This window comes from Salvelinus sp. IW2-2015, linkage group LG4q.2, assembly GCF_002910315.2.
Source record: "Salvelinus sp. IW2-2015 linkage group LG4q.2, ASM291031v2, whole genome shotgun sequence".
In the NCBI taxonomy this organism is placed as follows: Eukaryota; Metazoa; Chordata; class Actinopteri; order Salmoniformes; family Salmonidae; genus Salvelinus; species Salvelinus sp. IW2-2015.
The window spans coordinates 20,832,656-20,853,094 of NC_036843.1; the positions used below are offsets into that span (position 1 = coordinate 20,832,656).

Here is a 20,439-nt window from a genome sequence, read left to right on the forward strand (position 1 = left end):
ACAGCGCCCACCCAACTAGAGGATATCTTCAACCACCAACTTACCATCCTGAACAAGGCTTGAGTTAGCCCACACAAGATCACCGCCACGCACGGGGGGGCGCCAACCCAGACAGGAAGATCACGTCAGTGACTCAACCCACTCAAGTGACGCACCCCTCCTAGGGACGGCATGGAGGAGCACCAGTAAGCCAGTGACTCAGCCCCTGTAATAGGGTTAGAGGCAGAGAATCCCAGTGGAGAGAGGGGAAACGGCCAGGCAGAGACAACAAGGGCGGTTCGTTGCTCCAGAGCCTTTCCGTTCACCTTCACACTCCTGGGCCAGACTACACTCAATCATATGACCCACTGAAGAGATGAGTCTCCAGTAAAGACTTAAAGGTTGAGACCGAGTCTGCGTCTCTCACATGGGTAGGCAGACCATTCCATAAAAATGGAGATCTATAGGAGAAAGCCCTGCCTCCAGCTGTTTGCTTAGAAATTCTAGGGACAATTAGGAGGCCTGCGTCTTGTGACCGTAGCGTAAGTGTAGGTATGTACGGCAGGACCAAATCGGAAAGATAGGTAGGAGCAAGCCCATGTAATGATTTGTAGGTTAGTAGTAAAACCTTGAAATCATCCCTTGCCTTAACAGGAAGCCAGTGTAGGGAGGCTAGCACTGGAGTAATATGATTTTTTTTAAATGTGGTTCTAGTCAGGATTCTAGCAGCCGTATTTAGCACTAACTGAAGTTTATTTTGTGCTTTATCCGGGTAGCCAGAAAGTAGAGCATTGCAGTAGTCTAACCTAGAAGTAGCAAAAGCATGGATACATTTTTCTGCATCATTTTTTGACAGAAAGTTTCAGATTTTTGCAATGTTACGTAGATGGAGGATCTTCTTTGAGAACACTTTTTAGTCCTGGACTATGCTTAATCTGTGTCTGGGGAAACTGACCCTATGTGAGTTTGAAAAAACGGTGGTTTAGTGCATAGTGAAAACCTGTGAGAAGTTGACTATTTGTGCCATTAAAACCATATATGCTACTATTGTACTTTGAATCCATTTTTAAGTTGGATTTCCCTTTAACACGTCTCGGACCAAAACCCAAACAGAGCTTTATCCTCTCTAAGACTTTACAAAATAAGTCACATCACAGACAAAATAGAGAAATGTATGAATCACTGCATAAAAGACATGTATATAACTGCATTGTCATGTTTTTTTCCTTATTTTCTTTTGCTTTTCTCACACATTTCACGTGTTTTATTTCTTAATTTATATTACTACCTCTATTGTGAATTGTTGGGAATGAGCTTGCAAGTTAAGCATTCACTGCACTGTTTTACACCTGCTGTATTCTGTGCATGTGACAATACAACTTGAAACTTATAATACTCTGATCCTTGGTACTCACAAAAGAAAGATGAAATTATGATTCTGAGAAGCGTCTTCAATTATCAATTTCTGATGCAAGGCTGAATGATGATCTCTGGAATCACACTGTTAGCCTTCCATATGATAACACACTCATTCTCAAGCCTTCCATAGGATAACACACTCATTCTCAAGCCTTCCATATGATAACACACTCATTCTCAAGCCTTCCATATGATAACACACTCATTCTCAAGCCTTCCATATGAAACACAGCTCATCTCTCAAGCTCCACATGATAACACACTCATTCTCAAGCCTTCCATATGATAACACCCTCATTCTCAAGCCTTTCCATATGATAACACCCTCATTCTCAAGCTTCATATGTAACACACTCATTCTCAAGCCTTCCATATGATAACACACTCATTCTCAAGCCTTCCATATGGATAACACACTATTCCAGCTTCATAATAACAATCATCTCAGCTTCCATATATACACACTCATTCTCAAGCCTGCATATGATAACACACCATTCTCAAGCCTTCATATGATAACACATAATCCAAGCCTTCCATATGATAACACACTCATTTCAAGCCTTCCATATGATTAACGACACACTCGTTCTGGAGGAGACATTCTAAAACAGTGTTATCAGATAGACAGTTCACTCTCTCGTTCTGGAGGAGACATCAAAACAGTGTTATCAGATAGACAGTCACTCTCTTGTTCTGGAGGAGACATTCTAAAACAGTGTTATCAGATAGACAGTTCACTCTCTTGTTCTGGAGGAGACATTCTAAAACAGTGTTATCAGATAGACAGTTCACCTCTTGTTCTGGAGGAGACATTCTAAAACAGTGTTATCAGATAGACAGTTCACTCTCTTGTTCTGGAGGAGACATCTTCAACAGTGTTATCAGATAGACAGTTCACTCTCTGCTGTCGAGAGACATTCTAAAACAGTGTTATCAGATAGACAGTTCACCTCGCTCTCTGCAGGAGACATTCTAAAACAGTGTTATCAGATAAACAGTTCACTCGCTCATTCTGGAAGAGACACCTTCAACAGTGTTATCAGATAGACAGTTCACTCTCTGTTCTGGAGGAGACATTCTTCAACAGTGTTATCAGATAGACAGTTCACTCTCTTGTTCTGGAGGAGACATTCTTCAACAGTTATCAGATAGACAGTTCACTCTCTTGTTCTGGAGAGACATTCTAAAACGGTGTTATCAGATAGACAGTTCACTCTCTGTGTCCTGGAGGAGACATTTAACAGTGTTATCAGATAGACAGTTCATTCTCTTTTGTATGAGGAGACATTCTAAAACAGTGTTATCAGATAGACGTTCACTCTCTTGTTCTGGAGGAGACATTCTAAAAACAGTGTTATCAGATAGACAGTTCACTCTCTTGTTCTGGAGGAGACATTCTTCAACAGTGTTATCAGATAGACAGTTCACTCTCTTGTTCTGGAGGAGACATTCAATAACAGTGTTATCAGATAGACAGTTCACTCTCTGTTCTGGAGGAGACATTCTAAAACAGTGTATCAGATAGAACAGTTCATCTCTTGTCTGGAGGAGACATTCTAAAACAGTGTTATAAGATAGACATGCACTCTCTCGTTCTGGAGGAAACATTCTAAAACAGTGTTATAAGATAGACAGTTCACTCTCTCGTTCTGGAGGAGACATTCTAAAACAGTGTTATCAGATAGACAGTTCATCTCTTGTTCTGGAGGGAGACATTCTAAAACAGTGTTATCAGATAGACAGCACTCCTCGTTCTGGAGGCAGTTCTAAACAGTGTAATCAGATAACAGTTCACTCTCTTGTCTGGAGGAGACATTCTAAAACAGTGTTAAAGATAGACAGTTCACTCTCTCGTTTCGAGAGACATTCTTCAACAGTGTTATCAGATAGACAGTTCACTCTCTTGTCCTGGAGAGACATTCTTCAACATGTTATCAGATAGACAGTTCACTCTCTCGTTCTGGAGGAGACATTCTAAAACAGTGTATCAGATAGACAGTTCACTCTCTTGTCCTGGAGGAAACATTCTAATCACAGTGTTATCAGATAGACAGTTCACTCTCTTGTTCTGGAGGAGACATTCTTCAACAGTGTTATCAGATAGACAGTTCACTCTCTCGTTCTGGAGGAGACATTCTAAAACAGTGTTATCAGATAGACAGTTCACCTTCTGTTCTGGAAGAGACATCTTCAACAGTGTTATCAGATAGACAGTTCACTCTCTGTTGTCTGGAGGAGACTTCTTCAACAGTGTTATCAGATAGACAGTTCACTCCTGTCTGGAGGAGACATTCTAAAACACTGTCAAGTTCCGATAATGTAATGACTCAGAACTACTGTAGAATGCCATGGTCAGATGTCCCCCCCATTCCCCATTCCTTAGAGGAATGATTATACTTTCTGAAATCAATTGCAGGATTACCCTAAATGAATACTATTCAATTAAGCACAGTTAAATAGCTCAACCTCATTAGCTACACTGTTCTATTCACTGTAAGGCACCTTGTTACTTCAAGTACTTCAACATACCATTGATTGTGATTATTTTCAGAGAGAGCGAGAGAGAAGCAGTTGCACCTGCCCCCGATCTGTCTCATGTACTTTAGCAAAGAACTGTAGACACATCAATGCAATACAGAGCCATCCAAATAACTGAGCAGGTAAACAGGAGCAGAGATGGTTCATCTAATTGTATCAGGGGCCTGCAATGTCGGTTTAAAGCCTCCAGTGCAATTCATTTGATTTCATTACAGGGAAAATACAGCAATAGGTGGCTAGCAGTTTTCTGGACCTCATTCTTGGAGCAGTTTTTATTAGACATGGTTAGAGAACCGATCCAATTTTAAGTCTCAGGTGAAGAGCTTTGGTTGTTTTTTATTGGTGTTTAATCATCTGGATTGGTCTATGTTTAGAGGAACATTTCATAAGAGTCTGCCATTATCATAATCTAAAGGTGTAGTTTTAGAGGCAAGATCAAACTGTTTGAGTATAAAAGGACTGAATGCTACTACTTTAAAGATTAGAATTGTTTTTGCAAAACCTTCATTAACATGGTATAACATGTTCATTAAGTATGCTTAGGTTTCTGCCCTTCTGAGGGGAGAACATTGTTATCTAGATAAAATGTATAATGTGTTATGAAACCTTGAGTTGGTTTCCTCTTGAACCCTTCACTTCAAGCAAACATAGACTGAATCTTACAAATAAATATAAAGTAAAGATGTTTTCATAGGCAAATTGTATATTATAAAATTAAGTTATATTCTTTTCTACTTGTTCTGTGAGTAATTGGATCCAGTTTGTATTGGCTGCACTGTCTATCAAACGCATAACTGTTTCCAGTGTCTTGGTGTGAGAGGGTTTGATAGCAGACCTATGTTAATTTGTACTTTACCCGCGTAATGAAAGGGTATATCAGTTTCAATGGAATCGATTTTAGTTGTCTCCCGGGCTGCAATGGGTTACTGCTCCTGCAGTATCCTTTGCGCGTTCTTGTCATGGTCTTTGATTGGCTGGAATGGTGCTGCGCGCGCTCCGTGGATCGCTTGCGGGAGGCAGTTAATCAGCAGCTGCTGAGGCCAAGTTCATCCGCTCACACGCGCTAGGAATGGCATTGCTACCAGATCAAACAACAACACAGTCTATGGGAACATTCACAAAGACAGCAACAAGCTCATTTACACATGTTCTGCTGCACATTAGGGCATAGCAAGTTGAGAGAACCTGTTCCGGAGACACCTCACACAAACAACAGCATATAGAGCACCTGTCAAGATTAGAGGGTTTCAGTCCTTCAAAGAAAGATAAGAAAACATCACACTTCAATTGTTGGAGACAAACTGAACGCTTCGGCGTTATTTTGAAGTTTTTCTGGGCGAATTTTTCACACTAGCCTATCATCACATCTCGGGATCCTTACAAATAGCATCGGTCCTGTTTTGGAAGTGACGCTGTGCCAACAGTAGTGGAGGGCATAAAATACTGTAACTTTTTGCAATCCTCTAATCTAGGTTTAACGATTTGGTCAGCGACCTACTGCCAACTTCTGTATTGCCTATAATGTAAGTGCAAATAGTTATCTATTTCAAAACTTGATCTTGCATTGTTTTGTTCGTAATAACACGTGGATTGGAATTTTGGGAAATGATGCTGAGCGCACGGAGGATGCAAACCAGTCGGAGATTGTGGCTTTAAGCCTTTTATTTTTCTAATCGTCTAAGAAAACGTTATGCTATTTGATTATCTTAAAGAGATAACATTTCCGTAAATTCAAAATAATGTTATTGTTGAGCTTTTTATGACAAGAAACCGGTTCCAAAGAAGCGCCTGAAATGTGTTATCCTGTTGAACTTTTTAGGTAAAAGTTCCTGACCGCCTGTCACTTCTTATATTTCAACTTCTAGATCACCAGTCATCAATAACCCTAATTAATGTTCAATTTTTACATAGAGAACATGCTAAAGTAAATTAATATATCTTATTTCTGAATAGTTCAGTAACATAAGGCTCGACTTTACAATCTTTTACGCAAGAATTACGCGTAATGTTGCAATTGCCTATTTGGCACAACCGAATCGAAATGTTATCATTATAGATAAAGAACAATATTCACTGATCTCCACTGTCTCCAACTACAAACCCATGCGTAGAGGACGCGTTTCCTGCCCTGCACATCACCGGCATCAATGTCATTGCTAACCTGAAAGCTGTACAGAGAAATCAAGACGTATAATGGCCGATGAGCTGGTAACCATCACTAATGGGATTGTGGTGTGACTTGTTCGGCTGGAGGGACGGCTGCTGCTATTCGTTGAAATATCTCCATAGACTCAGTGCGTGTTCAATCTACCAGAGCGGGGATGATCAGAATCTTCCCGGATTTCAGCGTTCAGGTGACGGCGGCAGGTGGAGGAGCCGGGGGAATGCCATCAGGTCACGCCATGGGGAGAGTCCCGGGTTCAACTAACGGGAACCCGCAGAACGTCCAGGGGATCACCTCGTATCAACAAAGGTATGTTGACCACTGGGGAAATGTGTTTAGTTTTATTTTATTTCACCCATTCTTTCATTCAGACATGGCCACACAATAATATACTTATAGAGATGATAGAGATATAGATTGATAGAGATATATTATAGAGATATAAGTCACTAAACACTTTGGGTTGGTTTTGGACATGGGTACCACACAGAGGTGTCATGCTCATAGGGGGCACGTGCCCCCTCAGATTTGTCCTGTAAAAAAAATATTTAAAAAAAATACATTCTTAAATAGGTTCCCAATCTTCCAACCTCATAACTAGCTACCAACAAGACATTTCAGGCTATCAATCAAGTTAGAGTAGCTAGCTCGTGTAACTATCTTAGTTGGCATGCCTGCTGGCAAGGTTGGTAGACTTAAGAAAAGCTAGCAATAACTAAATGTGCTGAATAAGACTCCCATGCCTTTCAATATTTTACCCAGATTTTAGCAGAGATGCAGAGAAGCATACTTAGTTTCCTGAAAAAAATAACCATCTGTCAGGAGGATACAGACAGCTCAAGAGGTATACTTAGATATGAAGAAAAAAACATATTTTTTTTTTACATAGAATTAAGCATAATGATTATGGCTCTAGATTGCAGGAAAAAGCTGTTTCAGGTGTTTGAAAAATGCTAAATTCTCCAATTTATGGACGGGGGGCCTAGCCACCCCTCTGGACCAACCCCCAGCCCTGCTCACGTACTTTATGCCCCTTCAGATTTTTGGGGTGCATAACGACCCTGCTACCACGTTTATAACATATGGCATTATCAAGTTTCACATCATGTGATATATGTGATATGGGCCATATGGGTGACAATAATTGGAGTGGAATTAGTTCAAATGGTGATTACCTGCGGAATGTAGTAAGAAAGTTACTTGACATGCTGTTGCATGTATAATGTGGTGCATAAAACAACACTTGGATACACAGTCAATTTATTCTGAAAGATGACTTAAAGTAGGCTTTCAATGACACCTTTATACCATTCAATAGCCTATTTTACAATAAATAATTAGGGTAATCTATAGACCTTCACTGAACATTTTACTTGCTACTTGATCATGCATGGCTATAAAGCCTGTCAAAGATAATTAGGGTAATTATGTTATACACAGAGACTTAATGACTGGCAAAAGTTGCCACATTGACTTTAGAAACCAATGGTATTCGTGTTTAAATGCTTTTGCAACCCATATTTAAAATCACACATATTCTAGAGTGACTCATTATATTTTATAAAACATGTTGGGAAACCTATCTTGTTTCAGGTGAAACATATATAGATTATAGCCTACATCTGCTCTCTGAAAGAGAAATGTTGAACGGAAACTAGTGGCATGACACCTGATAAAATATAAACATAACATTTTTGGGGGGTTAAGTCACTGATGATAATCCATAGGAACTTTTTCTAAGGCAAGTTGTATTTTCTTTGATTATTTTATATAACAACAAAAAAACATTTATAGGCGTAGTATTTTCAAAACAACTGTAGTCTATGTGTTCACATTTGGTTATATACAAATTGTATATATATATATTGTAGACTAATTACCATTATGGCAACTCACTGTATGGTTATATCTGCAAAGCATCTGCAAAGCAGGAAGTTGTGGGTTTATTCTAGGCCTTTTACCCTATATCAGTATATTAACTACCTGAAGTTAATGACCTTGATTGTTCATTGATTGAAGACTAGTTTTGATCTGATGTGACACTCGAATAATAATGCATGTATATGCAAATTATTGAACAATTAGGCTAATGTATGGCTAATTCATATGTTATAATACACTAAAATAGCATTTTCTTTTTAGATTAGACTAAAGTGAATCACACCCAGATAACTCTTAAATAATAGGCCTACTTAAAACAGATATACAGTAAATGTATGTGGATATCTTTTCATTTCAATTATGAATGTTGGAAGTTGTTAATAATATAGGCCTATAGTCCTCATACAATAAACACTTTTTTTAATCAACTATGAAATTGATACAAGTGGCATGACTGTCTAATATATATATATTTGATAATGACAATTCTAATCAAATTTGTTTTATAAACACCTGAGCATTGGAAACAGTCACATCCAATATCTATCTGCAAGACTTATTATTATCAAAAACATTTCAATTTAGCCTAGTGAGAAAACATCATAGGCTAATGCATAAAATAATAGATGCGTCTTATAGCAGTTACAAAAAGCACAGCCACGGATATTTGCGTATCGCAACCTGTATAACGGAAAATGACAATTGTCTCCAACTACAACTGAGTGGCGTTGTTGCTCTGGCTGGAGAGAAGATGTTTCCTTTTCCTCATAGAGCGAGCCAGGAAAAGCTGGAAAATGCACAGACAAAATCCTTTACGAAGCACCCGAGACAACGCGCTCTTGTGGAAAAATGTAATGAAACGATGTGCATAGAGTAGCCTAGCATTTCCACTGCTACAACCCGATCCCCATGTATCAGGAGAGCAGCGGGATTTGAGAAGCGCATCCCCCGGTTTCCACTCACTTTTCTTGGCATGCCTTTCGAGCTCGGTCTTGGGGTTTTTTGCTCCTTTTTTCACGCTCATGAACGCCAATACACGGAGACGGGGGCACGGTTGGTCCACATCAGCGCTACAGCTTTGTTTAAATATACCTAGACTACATGAAGCATTGCTGTCAGGCGTCACGGCTTTATGTCAAAATAAATCTGAAGAAAAAAAAAGTAAGAAATCAAATAATTGTAGGAAGATGGCGCCCACCAAGCCTAGCATTCAGCAAGACCCTACAAGAAGAGAACGGTAACGCTTGGAGTGTTCTATTTATATATGTAAACGTTAACGCTTCTCATTAGATGCTATGCGATTTTGAGTGGAGATGTCAGAAGTTTCTATGTTGCCCTTTCCAGCAGGAGTGCGTCTGAGAATTGGGGACCTTGGCGTTCGGGTAACAGGTATAGCCTTGAGAAGGCGTATGTTATACGGAATAGAGGGCACACACACCGTCAGTGCATATCGTCTGCTAGAGCGCTTCCCTGCATTGCAGGCACTTTCCAATTGTTTCTGCTCTAAGCAAGGTTGTTTAGCGTCGTGCAACATGTGCATTCATCGATGACAATGCCGCTGTTTGTTTCTGTGTAGCATGGAAGTGCTGTTTGCTAGGCCAGGCTGTGCTGTTCTGTGTGCATTGGTGAATCACTGCCTGCTGTTTTGCAGCGGGACACCAGTCAGTCTGAAGCTTGTGAGAGATACATTAGCATACACCAGCAACCAGCTGTTGAGGAACTTTAAATGTAGCGCATGTCGGATCAGACATCACCCAGCATGTTATGGTTGTAGTAGACCTGTTGTAAAGGACAACACTTTGGCTTCAGCAGTCAATTTTATTATATGGTTTAATTTGCATCTGTTGAAAACAAGCAGGTGATTAGATGTAAATGAATAATGGTGTGTTGATACCTGGAGTTGAAAGTGTCTCTTGAAGGCAAGTAGGCAATTGTATTTTCACAAATAATAGAACAATTCTAATTATGGGATAGCTACATCCTTATGTTGTTTTTCTTCCACTACATCAAATAAATTAGAATTAAGCTTTAGGATCTGAGTTTATTACAGATATTGACAACTTCATAACAGACAGTTTTATATCTAGGTGCTATTGAACGTAGTGCTCATGCTTTTATGGAATATAACAAACCAGCTACAATATATCAATGTGTACTGGGATGTAATCTGTTAGGACACATTGTATCTAACATATGCTTGTGTTACATTTGAACATAAGCTTGATCAGGTAATTGTTGTATGTGTATGTCAGAAAAGATAATATAGTGAAAACTTGACTTGGACCATTACTGTCAAAACTTGCTATTGTGCATTATTATTATTCAATACTCATGTTGTTAATAATCCTAATGAAACATTTACTAACTGTCTGCTCTGAGTAAATGAAGGCCTGCGATTTCACTTTTTCACAATTTCATTCAGCAAGTTTGCAATTGCAGCAGTATCCAGCCAGCTGCAGCAGTATCCAGCCAGCTGCAGCAGGGAATGTTTATGCTAAATCAGTCTCTGGTAATCTCTCTAGCAGGAGCATATTTGTGTGCCATTCTGGGTTATATCTGAGAGATAGGAATCTTGAATATGGAATTAATTTAGAGGGGAAACTTCATAGCCTGTGGATGAGTGCTTTCTTTATCACCGGTCTCCTATTGCCAGTCTGCAGAGGTTAATCAGACTGTGATTTGTCATTCTGCTTCACTTGAGAGTTGAACTAAATAACACTTGAGTCTGAGAATTCTGATTGAAGGACTATGTGAATATATTTAATTTAATGCCCCTCTTAATAGCATCCTGATGTTTGCCAGAGTGGGAGGTAAGCTGTTTATAGTTGCTGCTGTCCTCAAGGTGGTGGAATCTGACTAATGCCAGCCTGACTGACTTGGGCAAACAACTCACTGTCTGGATTAAGGAGAGGGAGAGAGAGTGAGAGAGAGACCCAGAAAACCTGAGCCTACGCCTTCACTATGGTGAATCACTAAAACAATACAGAAATACACTACAGAAAAAGAAGGAACAGCACGTCAGAAATCAGCTCAATGTAATTGAAGAATCTATGGAATCTAGCCACCTCTGGGAAAATTGGAAAACTCTAAACAAACAACAACACGAAGAGTTATCTGTTCAAAACGGAGATGTATGGATAAACCACTTCTCTGATCTTTTTGGCTCTATAACAAAGAACAAACTGCAAAACATATACATGATCAAATACAAATCTATACATGATCAAATACAAATCTATTAAACTATTAACTAACTATTAAAGACTACCAGAAACCACTGGATTCTCCAATTACATTGAATGAACAAAATACAAACCCTCCAACCCAAAAAGACCTGTGGGGTTGATGGTATCCTAAATGAAATGATAAAATATACAGACCACAATTTCCAATTGGCTATACTTAAACTCTTTAACATCATCCTCAGCTCTGGCATATTTCCCAATATTTGAAACAAGGGCCGATCACCCCAATCCACAAAAATGGAGACAAATTTGACCCCAATAACTACCGTGGGATATGCGTCAACAGCAACCTTGGGAAAATCCTCTGCATTATCATTAACAGCAGACTCGTACATTTCCTCAGCGAAAACAATGTACTGAGCAAATGTCAAATGGTCTTTTTACCAAATGACCGTACGACAGACCACGTATTCACCCTGCACACCCTAATTAACCAACAAACAAACCAAAACAAAGGCAAAGTCTTCTCATGCTTTGTTGATTTCAAAAAAGCTTTCGACTCAATTTGGCATGAGGGTTTGCTATACAAATTGATGGAAAGTGGTGTTGGGGGAAAAATATACAACATTATAAAATCCATGTACACAAACAACAAGTGTGCGGTTAAAATTGGCAAAAAACACATTTCTTTCCACAGGGCCAGGGGGTGAGACAGGGATGTAGCTTAAGCCCCACCCTCTTCAACATATATATCAATGAATTGGCGAGGTCACTAGAACAGTCTGAAGCACCCGGCCTCACTAGAATCTGAAGTCAAATGCCTACTGTTTGCTGATGATCTGGTGCTTCTGTCACCAACCAAGGAGGGCCTACAGCGGCACCTAGATCTTTTGCACAGATTCTGTCAGACCTGGTCCTTGACAGTACATCTCAGTAAGACAGCAATAATGGTGTTCCAAAAAAGGTCCAGTTGCCAGGACCACGAATACAGAATCCATCTAGACACCGTTGCCCTAGAGCACACAAAAAACGATACATACCCCGGCCTAAACATCAACGCCACAGGTAACTTCCACAAAGCTGTGAACGATCTGAGAGACAAGGTAAGAAGGGCCTTCTATGCCATCAAAAGGAACATAAAATTTGACATACCAATTAGGATCTAGCTAAAAATACTTGAATCAGTTATAGAACCTATTTCTCTTTATGCTTGTGAGGTCTGGGGTTCGCTCACCAACCAAGAATTCACAAAATGGGACAAACACCAAATTGAGACTCTTCATGCAAAATTCTGCAAAAATATCCTCCATGTACAACATAGAACACCAAATAATGCATGCAGATCAGAATTAGGCCAATACCCGCTAATTATCAAAATCCAGAAAAGAGCTGTTAAATTCTACAACCACCTAAAAGGAAGCGATTCCCAAACCTTCCATAACAAAGCCATCACCTACAGAGAAATTAACCTGGAGAAGTCCCCTAATCAAGCTGGTTCTGGTGCTCTTAGACCCAACCAAATCATGAAAACAAAAAAATAATTACTTGACTCATTGGAAAGTGCAATTTGGCCCCAAACAGAGAGTACACAGTGGCAGAATACCTGACCACTGTGACTGACCCAAAATTAAGGAAATATTTGACTATGTACATACTCAGTGAGCATAGCCTTGTTATTGAGAAAGGCTGCCGAAGGCAGACTCCCATATCTATTGGGTGGAATACCAGTGTGCAATCACAGCAGCAAGATCTGTGACCTGTTGCCACAAGAAAGGGGAAACCAGTGAAGAACAAACACCATTGTAAATACAACCTATATTTATGTTTATTTATTTTATTTATGTACTTTAACTATTTGCACATCATTACAACATTGAATGTAGACATAATATGACATTTTAAATGTCTATATTCTTTTTTTACTTTAGTTTGTGTAATGTTTACTGGACATGTTTTATTGTTTATTTCACTTTTGTTTGTTATCTATTTCACTTGCTTTGGCAATGTAAACATATGTTTCCCATGCCAGGAATTTAATAGAGAGAGAGAGAGAGAGAGAGAGAGAGAGAGAGAGAGAGAGAGAGAGAGAGAGGAGAGAGAGAGAGATAGTGTTGGCTTGAGTTCACACACAACAGAGTAACTAACCACAAAGTTGGCTTGGTTTCACAAAACAATTCCCCCCTCTGGGCAAACAAAAGTGCTAATTTGTTCTATTTCCTGTTCTGTTCACTTCAGAATATTTACAGAACAGAATTAAGAATTAGTATAACTAAGATGGCTATAGTCTGGAGAATGTGGAGGTGAGCAACGTGATGGTGTAGTTGCTGTGAAGACAATGTATTAGGCTATGTTTAGGTAAAAATGATGCCACATTCTACTTTGTTTTGATGGAATTATAGTGAGCTTGGCATTTTTGGCTTGTGGTCTCAAATATCAAAGCATTGCATTTTTTTCCTCGCTATGAAATTATTTCAGTACATAATGATTGTTTACAATGACAGAGGTATACCTTGCTGTGATTTTCACTTGTCGTAAACAACTTGAACCAGACAGCAATGTACAGACAGTATAGTCTAATGGTAACATTTTTTACTCTTAAAACCATTTTCACTTCAAATGAAATACTAGATACATATTAGATGAAACTGCCAATCTTTTGTTCGGAAGGAGTGCTTTGGACCAAAGCAAATGTTCAAGGAAAATACAGTAATGTGTTATTATCACAGAACACTGAGAGAGGATATTAAATCTCATAGTTACAGACCGAAGTTGGGATGGACCTTATTAAACATTTTTACCTGTTCACCACACAGCCCTCCTTATTGGTTCTTTTCACAATGGTGATGGTCAGTGTGTGTTTTTTCTTTTCAGCAGCGATGGTAGAGGTAGTGGGGAGTGTGGGCTACCTGGGGGATTTTTAGTTTGTTGAACAACCGTGATAAGGTTTTAAAGGACATTCTACTCCAAGATGCTTGAAAGTTAAATTATGTTCTCTTCCTTTGAAACTCCTCTGAAAATCGAGGACAGTTACATTTTATCTCTTGATTTCAATGACATTGCCAGCCAATTCTATATTAACTCCAAAAATGATATAGCTAGCCTAACGTTACTGAATTTTAGCTAACACATACATCTATTAATAGGGTTGGCAACACTTCCAGGATTACAAGCTAGCTAGATAGTTACCTTGGAGGTTTCTCTGTCAATCCGATGAGAATCTGAGAAAGATATGTAACTTGTTGTAACTTGTTACTCTGATCTTCAAAGCGTGTCTTTGCCGAGCTGCTAAATGAATATAGGGGAAACACTGATGATGGTGCACTAGATAGGGTGTGTTGCTGTAAAACCATGGTACAGAGGACACACTATCCAATCCTCTCTTTTGGATGTTGCACTGTAAGAGAAGAGAGGTGTATAACCCATTATAACTGTGTTTATTTATCTCAATTAGGATTGATTTCCTGTGTGTGTTTCCCTCTCTGGCTGCACACATGTCGTCGCCGGCACTGTGATGCGATGCAAGTGGTGTGTTGATTACCGTTGTTCTCCTCCTCTTTTCTCCTCTGTGCGTGTGTGTGTGTGTGTGTGTGTCCGCCACTGCACTGTTACTGTCAAGGTCAGAGTATGGAGCGAGAGAGACCTAAAGAGTATGCATCCTGGGCATAAGGTATAATAACGTTGCAGCCATCGAGTTGTACTATAGCTATTTCTGCATTAAAGTACAACACGGCTTGTCTAGAGAGAGAGATGTTGCTTGTGTTTTATTACCCGTTTCATGATGGTGCTCACCTAACACTACTTGATCATATTGTATTTTTCTTGCTGTGTAGATTTCAGGCGTGGTTGGCTGGCTGCCGTTTGTACCATCTATAGATTGCAGCAACTGTATAGTAGTAGTAGACGGCTCAGAGCTCAGAGAAAAGCACCGTTAAGGACTATTCTCTCTGCTTATCCATGCCTAGTACTATAAATATGTAACACATGTGTTTTAACACCCTTATTAATGAACTCAGTGATATGTATACACATACAGTACAGTGAGTAGTGCACTATTATATATAGCTCTGTTCACGTGCTCATACCCTATTATTGCTCCCTGGAAATTCCATGGCAATGCACAGTGAGGCACACAGAAATTGCTTAGTGTATTTGAATAGAATGGCTGTGCTATATCCACTCTCTCTCCCACCTCACCTCACTATACTGGAGGGAAAGGAATCACTACAGGTCTGCTGACTGGGCAGCTTTCTCAGGTGCCTGTCCTTCAGCACCTAGCTAGTTCAATTACCAAGTATGATTGTTTAGATAGACAAGGACCCTCTCTCTCTCTCTCTCTCTCTCTCTCTCTCTCTCTCTCTCTCCCCTTCCTTCCCCCCCCTCCCCCACACCCCCCCTTCCCCCCCCCCCCCCCCATCTATTTGTGAGAGAATGACTGTTCCGTCCTGTTCTCTCTGCTGGTTCCAAACCATTCTCTGTATTCATCACAATCACTAAGCAGCGGCTTGACTTACAATATTTAATGCTTTGTTTACACACCAAAGTCACGACTTTGAATATTCGCAGGTGACTTGGAAATTGCCAGAGAGCACAGGCACGGCACACTGCTATCGTTTAATGCCCGTCCTCAGCAGAGAAGAGACCTGCGTTTAGTGTCTGTGCTTCCAGACAGATGTTGAGCATGTTGATTTCCATCTGGTGCTTTAGTTAAGGTACTCTGCTCTCTTCTAAAGCTAACAGCAAAACCTGCCCTCTACACACGCTCTGATTTGATTTGATTTGATTTCACAGTCTACCGCTGTAAACCTACACTCTTAACCTGCATCTCATCATACTGTAGTAGTCTACAAATGGGAAATTGTATCTCCAATTTTCCTCTGTGTGCTACTGCAGAATCTCTTCTTCTCTTCCTCTTTCCTCCTCTATGTCGGCCAGATTTCTAACCGACGCTTTGAACAATACTGTCTCCATACGTCTCCATACATCTCCATACGTCTCCATACGTCTCCATACGTCTCCATACGTCTCCATACGTCTCCATACGTCTCCATGCCATAACGTTGATCTGTTGGAGCAACTTACGGACATTAAGCCCAGATAATTTCTCCCCTGATCGTCCCCGTCTCCCCGGCTCTGACCACAAGCACCTGCAGGGCTCTCCTTGATGATCAAGGGACTCTCTGTAAAATTGCGATTGATTATTATTCAGTTTAGTGTGAGAGAGGCAGAGCAGGGGTAGGAACCCAACCAGATGAACTGCCCTAGCTCAGTCTGCTGATATAGTTCCAATGACATGTTACAGACCTTGACCAGGAATAAAGGGATTCCTACTATGGGGAATCGCTGGGTAGCTGGGTAGCCTACCCAACCTGTCTGTCCATTCGTCCGTCTATCTGTCTTGTGAAGTAGCAGTAACCCCTGGCCTAGTCTCGCGAAGCCTTACCTCAAAATCACGTTGCTGTCAAGCCTTTTTTGGAAGCCTGGTTCTCGACGAAGGTTACCCCTGGACAACCACTCCCACAGAGGAGCTGTGGATCTGTAGATATTCCTAGTGAAACATTCCTTAAGGAGAAGGCCCTGTGCTGGGTTTTACTTGGTGGCACTTGGATGTGATTGTAGTGCAGTCTTGTTTAAAGGAATGTGATTTGAATCCAGCGTTCCAACACATACACAGTTCCACACAGAACGCTGCACATAGATGCGGTAAAGAGGTCAATCAAACTCAACCAAAACAATGGAATTGCCATGGAAACGTGTGGGGGAAAGGGCCGTGGGGAAAGATCCTGAGTCTCCTCATTGCCCCCCAGTAAAATGATTCTACATTTAGGATATTGTTTATATGTGTATTTCACACTATTTTGAGGTAAAAACCAGAGTATAATTGTATTATTATGAACCTTTATTTAAACAGGGGAAACAAGCTGAGACAGTCTCTTTTACAGTTGTGCCCTGTGATACAACAATAAAAACAACACAGCAATGAATAAGAATTTAAAATCAAACACAATTAAAACATATAAAAAGTACAAGATGGAGATTAAAAATATTTAAAAAATAAACTTATATAAGAAAAACACACATTACAAAAAGCAATCACAGTTTATAATAAAAAGTTAATGTAATGTGCATTTAAACTGTCTTACAGGCACCAAAACATCTAACTGGAGTTCTCTCTGCAATTCATTCCATGAGTATGGAGCATGATATTCAAATGCCGTTTTGCCTAACTCAGAGTGAATCCGGGTTATCTCTAGCACTAGCATGTCCTGTGAACGAGTCTGATAAATACTGTTTGACCACTGGATTGTTGAGTTAAGATAATTAGGAAGTTTCTGTAAGACAGCATTATAGACAAATATCAACCAGTGTCTGGTCCTTCTAAAAGTCAGGGAGTCCCAGCCAACCGAAGTGTACAAAAGGCAATGAGGTGTGCAAAAGTTTGCACCAGTAACAAAGCGCAACGCTGCATGATACACTGCATCTAATTTCTTCAGTACTGATGCTGATCCAAGCATATATAAAACATCACCATAATCAAGCACTGACATAAAAGTGGCCTGTACAATTTCCTTTCTTTTTTATAAAAAAAATTAAATTCTCAATTTCAGCTTCTTTACCAACTCAGTTATATGAGTTTTTAAAAGAGAGATTATCATTTAACCAAATTCCAAGGTATTTACAGGTGGGAACACGTTCCAAAGAGAGCCATCATGGGTAGCAATGTTCACATTTTCCAATTGTATACTTTTGGATCGTGAATACCATATGCAAATACCATATGCTGAATTAAGCATCAGCCTAAGATCTACAAGTTCATCTTGAAGCAATTGAAAGTCAGACTGCAGGAATGTAAATGCTTGAGGGAGTGATGGGGCTTTTGTATATAGCACTGCCATCAGTATAGAAATGAAAGTTGCATTTTTTCACTGAGTTACAGATATCATTTATGTATATATAGTGAATAATAAAGGATCTAAAATCGAACCTTGTGGGACTCCTTTGTGAACAGGAACAGGAGTACCACATCTGCAATAATAGCCTGAGATCTATCACTGAGATAATTCTGAAACCACAAACATGTATCTGAGGCCGACCCCAATGAGGTCAGTCTCTCAGGCAGAAGAGAATGATCAACTGTATTGAAAGCCTTCAATGGTCTATGTGAGGTTAAAAATATGAGTAAGAGCACCAGAGATAAGTGGTGCAGCTCTAGCCAGAAACCCTGGGTCAAGTTTGTCAGCCCCTGTTGCTTTCTTAGTGTCTATGGCTAGCGAGGCATCAATAACTTTCTTCTCTGTGAAGAGGCTTAGTGAGAAACCCTGACCATCAGTATTAGCATGCTCATGCATAATCCCTTCATATGTATCTTTTCTTCCTTCATTTGTGGTCGACATTTTCTCAAAAAGATTGCCTGCTGCAATGAAGTGATTGTTGAAGGCATTAGCAATGGCATTCTTATCAGTAATGAGTCCAGTATCCAACCATATCTGATTTGGGAGTGTGGAGTGCATATTGTCCTTTAATGTTTTAACTACTTTCCAGAATTTGGCTGGATTCCCATAACAATCATTTAAGCTAGTCACATAGTAATCCGATTTTGTTCTTCTAACAAGTCTGATGCACAGGTTTCTCAGGTGCCTAAAAGTCAGCCAGTCAGAGATGGAAGAAGTTTCTCTAGCCTTAGCCCATGCTACAGCTTTTTTACGAAGCATCAGAAATGTCCGAATTAAACCATGGGTTTGATCTATTCTTTACTCTAACCTTAGTGTATGGAGTGTGTTTATCGGCAATGGAAATAAAAACACTCGTAAATGTTTCTAACGCCAACTCGGCTCCATGTATATTACAAATAGATTCAATATTACAATGGGAAAGATCCTGTAAGAAAGCTTGTTCACTAAAGTTTCTGTAATTTCTTTTTGTGATAATACAAGGTTAGGCCCTATGAATTCTGACTTCTGTAACACATACAATGGGGCAGTGATCACTGACACCTAGTGGAAATACTACCCTAGCTCTATACTTCTCAGGTGCATTTGTTAGTATAAACTCAGCAATAAAAGAAATGTCCCTTTTTCAGGACCCTGTCTTTCAAAGATAATTCATAAAAATTCAAATAACTTCACAGATCTTCATTGTAAAGGGTTTAAACATTGTTTCCCATGCTTGTTCAATGAACCATAAACAATTAATGAACATGCACCTGTGGAACGTTCGTTAAGACACTAACAGCTTACAGGCAATGTAAGGTCACAGTTATGAAAACTTAGGACACTAAAGAGGCCTTTCTACTGACTCTGAAAAAAAACTAAAGAAAGATGCCCAGGGTTCCTGCTCATCTGCGTAAACGTGCCTTAGGCATGCTGCAATGAGGCATGAGGACTGCAGATGTGGCCAGGGCAATACATTTTAATGTCCGGGAGTCATCCTCCTCCCTCATGTGGTACCCTTTCTGCAGGCTCATCCTGAAATGACCCTCCAGCATGACAATGCCACCAGCCATACTGCTCGTTCTATGCGTGATTTCCTGCAAGACAGGAATGTCAGTGTTCTGCCATGGCCAGCGAAGAGCCCAGATCTCAATCCCATTGAGCACGTCTGGGACCTGTTGGATCGGAGGGTGAGGGCTAGGGCTATTACCCCCAGAAATGTCCGGGAACTTGCAGGTGCCTTGGTGGAAGAATGGGGTAACATCTCAAAGCAAGACCTGGCAAATCTGGTGCAGTCCATGAGGAGGAGATGCACTGGAATACTTAATGCGGCCACTTAATGGTGGCCACACCAGATACTGACTGTTACTTTTGATTTTGACTCCCGCTTTGTTCAGGTACACATTATTAAATTTCTGTTAGTCACATGTCTGTGGAACTTGTTCAGTTTATGTCTCAGTTGTTGAATCTTGTTATGTTCATACAAATATTTACACATGTTAAGTTTGCTAAAAATTAACGCAGTTGACAGTGAGAGAACATTTCTTTTTTGCTGAGTTTATAATCAAGCAATGAGGACTTTGTCTGTACCTTAAGATTTGGCCTTGTGTCAGAGCCGTGTGTATAGGTGGCAGGGAAGTCAGGCGCAGGAGAGTTAAACTGAGTGTAATGGAGACTTTTAATAAATGTCCATTTAACAATGCTCCAAACACGAACAATGTACATACGTAAAAATCAACATGGGTACGGGGACCCGTCGCACACCTATACATCAATAAACAACAGTTGACATAAAACAATCCCTGACAAAGACATGAGGGGAAACAGAGGGTTAAATACACAA

The 20,439-nt window shown here is 40.0% G+C and overlaps 1 protein-coding gene across 1 annotated transcript in view; it reads left to right on the forward strand.

The window, feature by feature from the left end:
- Positions 1-5,008: 5,008 nt before the first annotated feature.
- Positions 5,009-20,439, forward strand: part of LOC111962998 (neuronal PAS domain-containing protein 3-like) — a 357,900-nt gene continuing 342,469 nt past the window's right edge. Inside the window, 1 exon segment of the mRNA XM_023986223.2 lies at positions 5,009-6,412. Within this exon segment, the coding sequence (XP_023841991.1) occupies positions 6,261-6,412 (152 nt within the window). The 5' untranslated portion in view covers positions 5,009-6,260.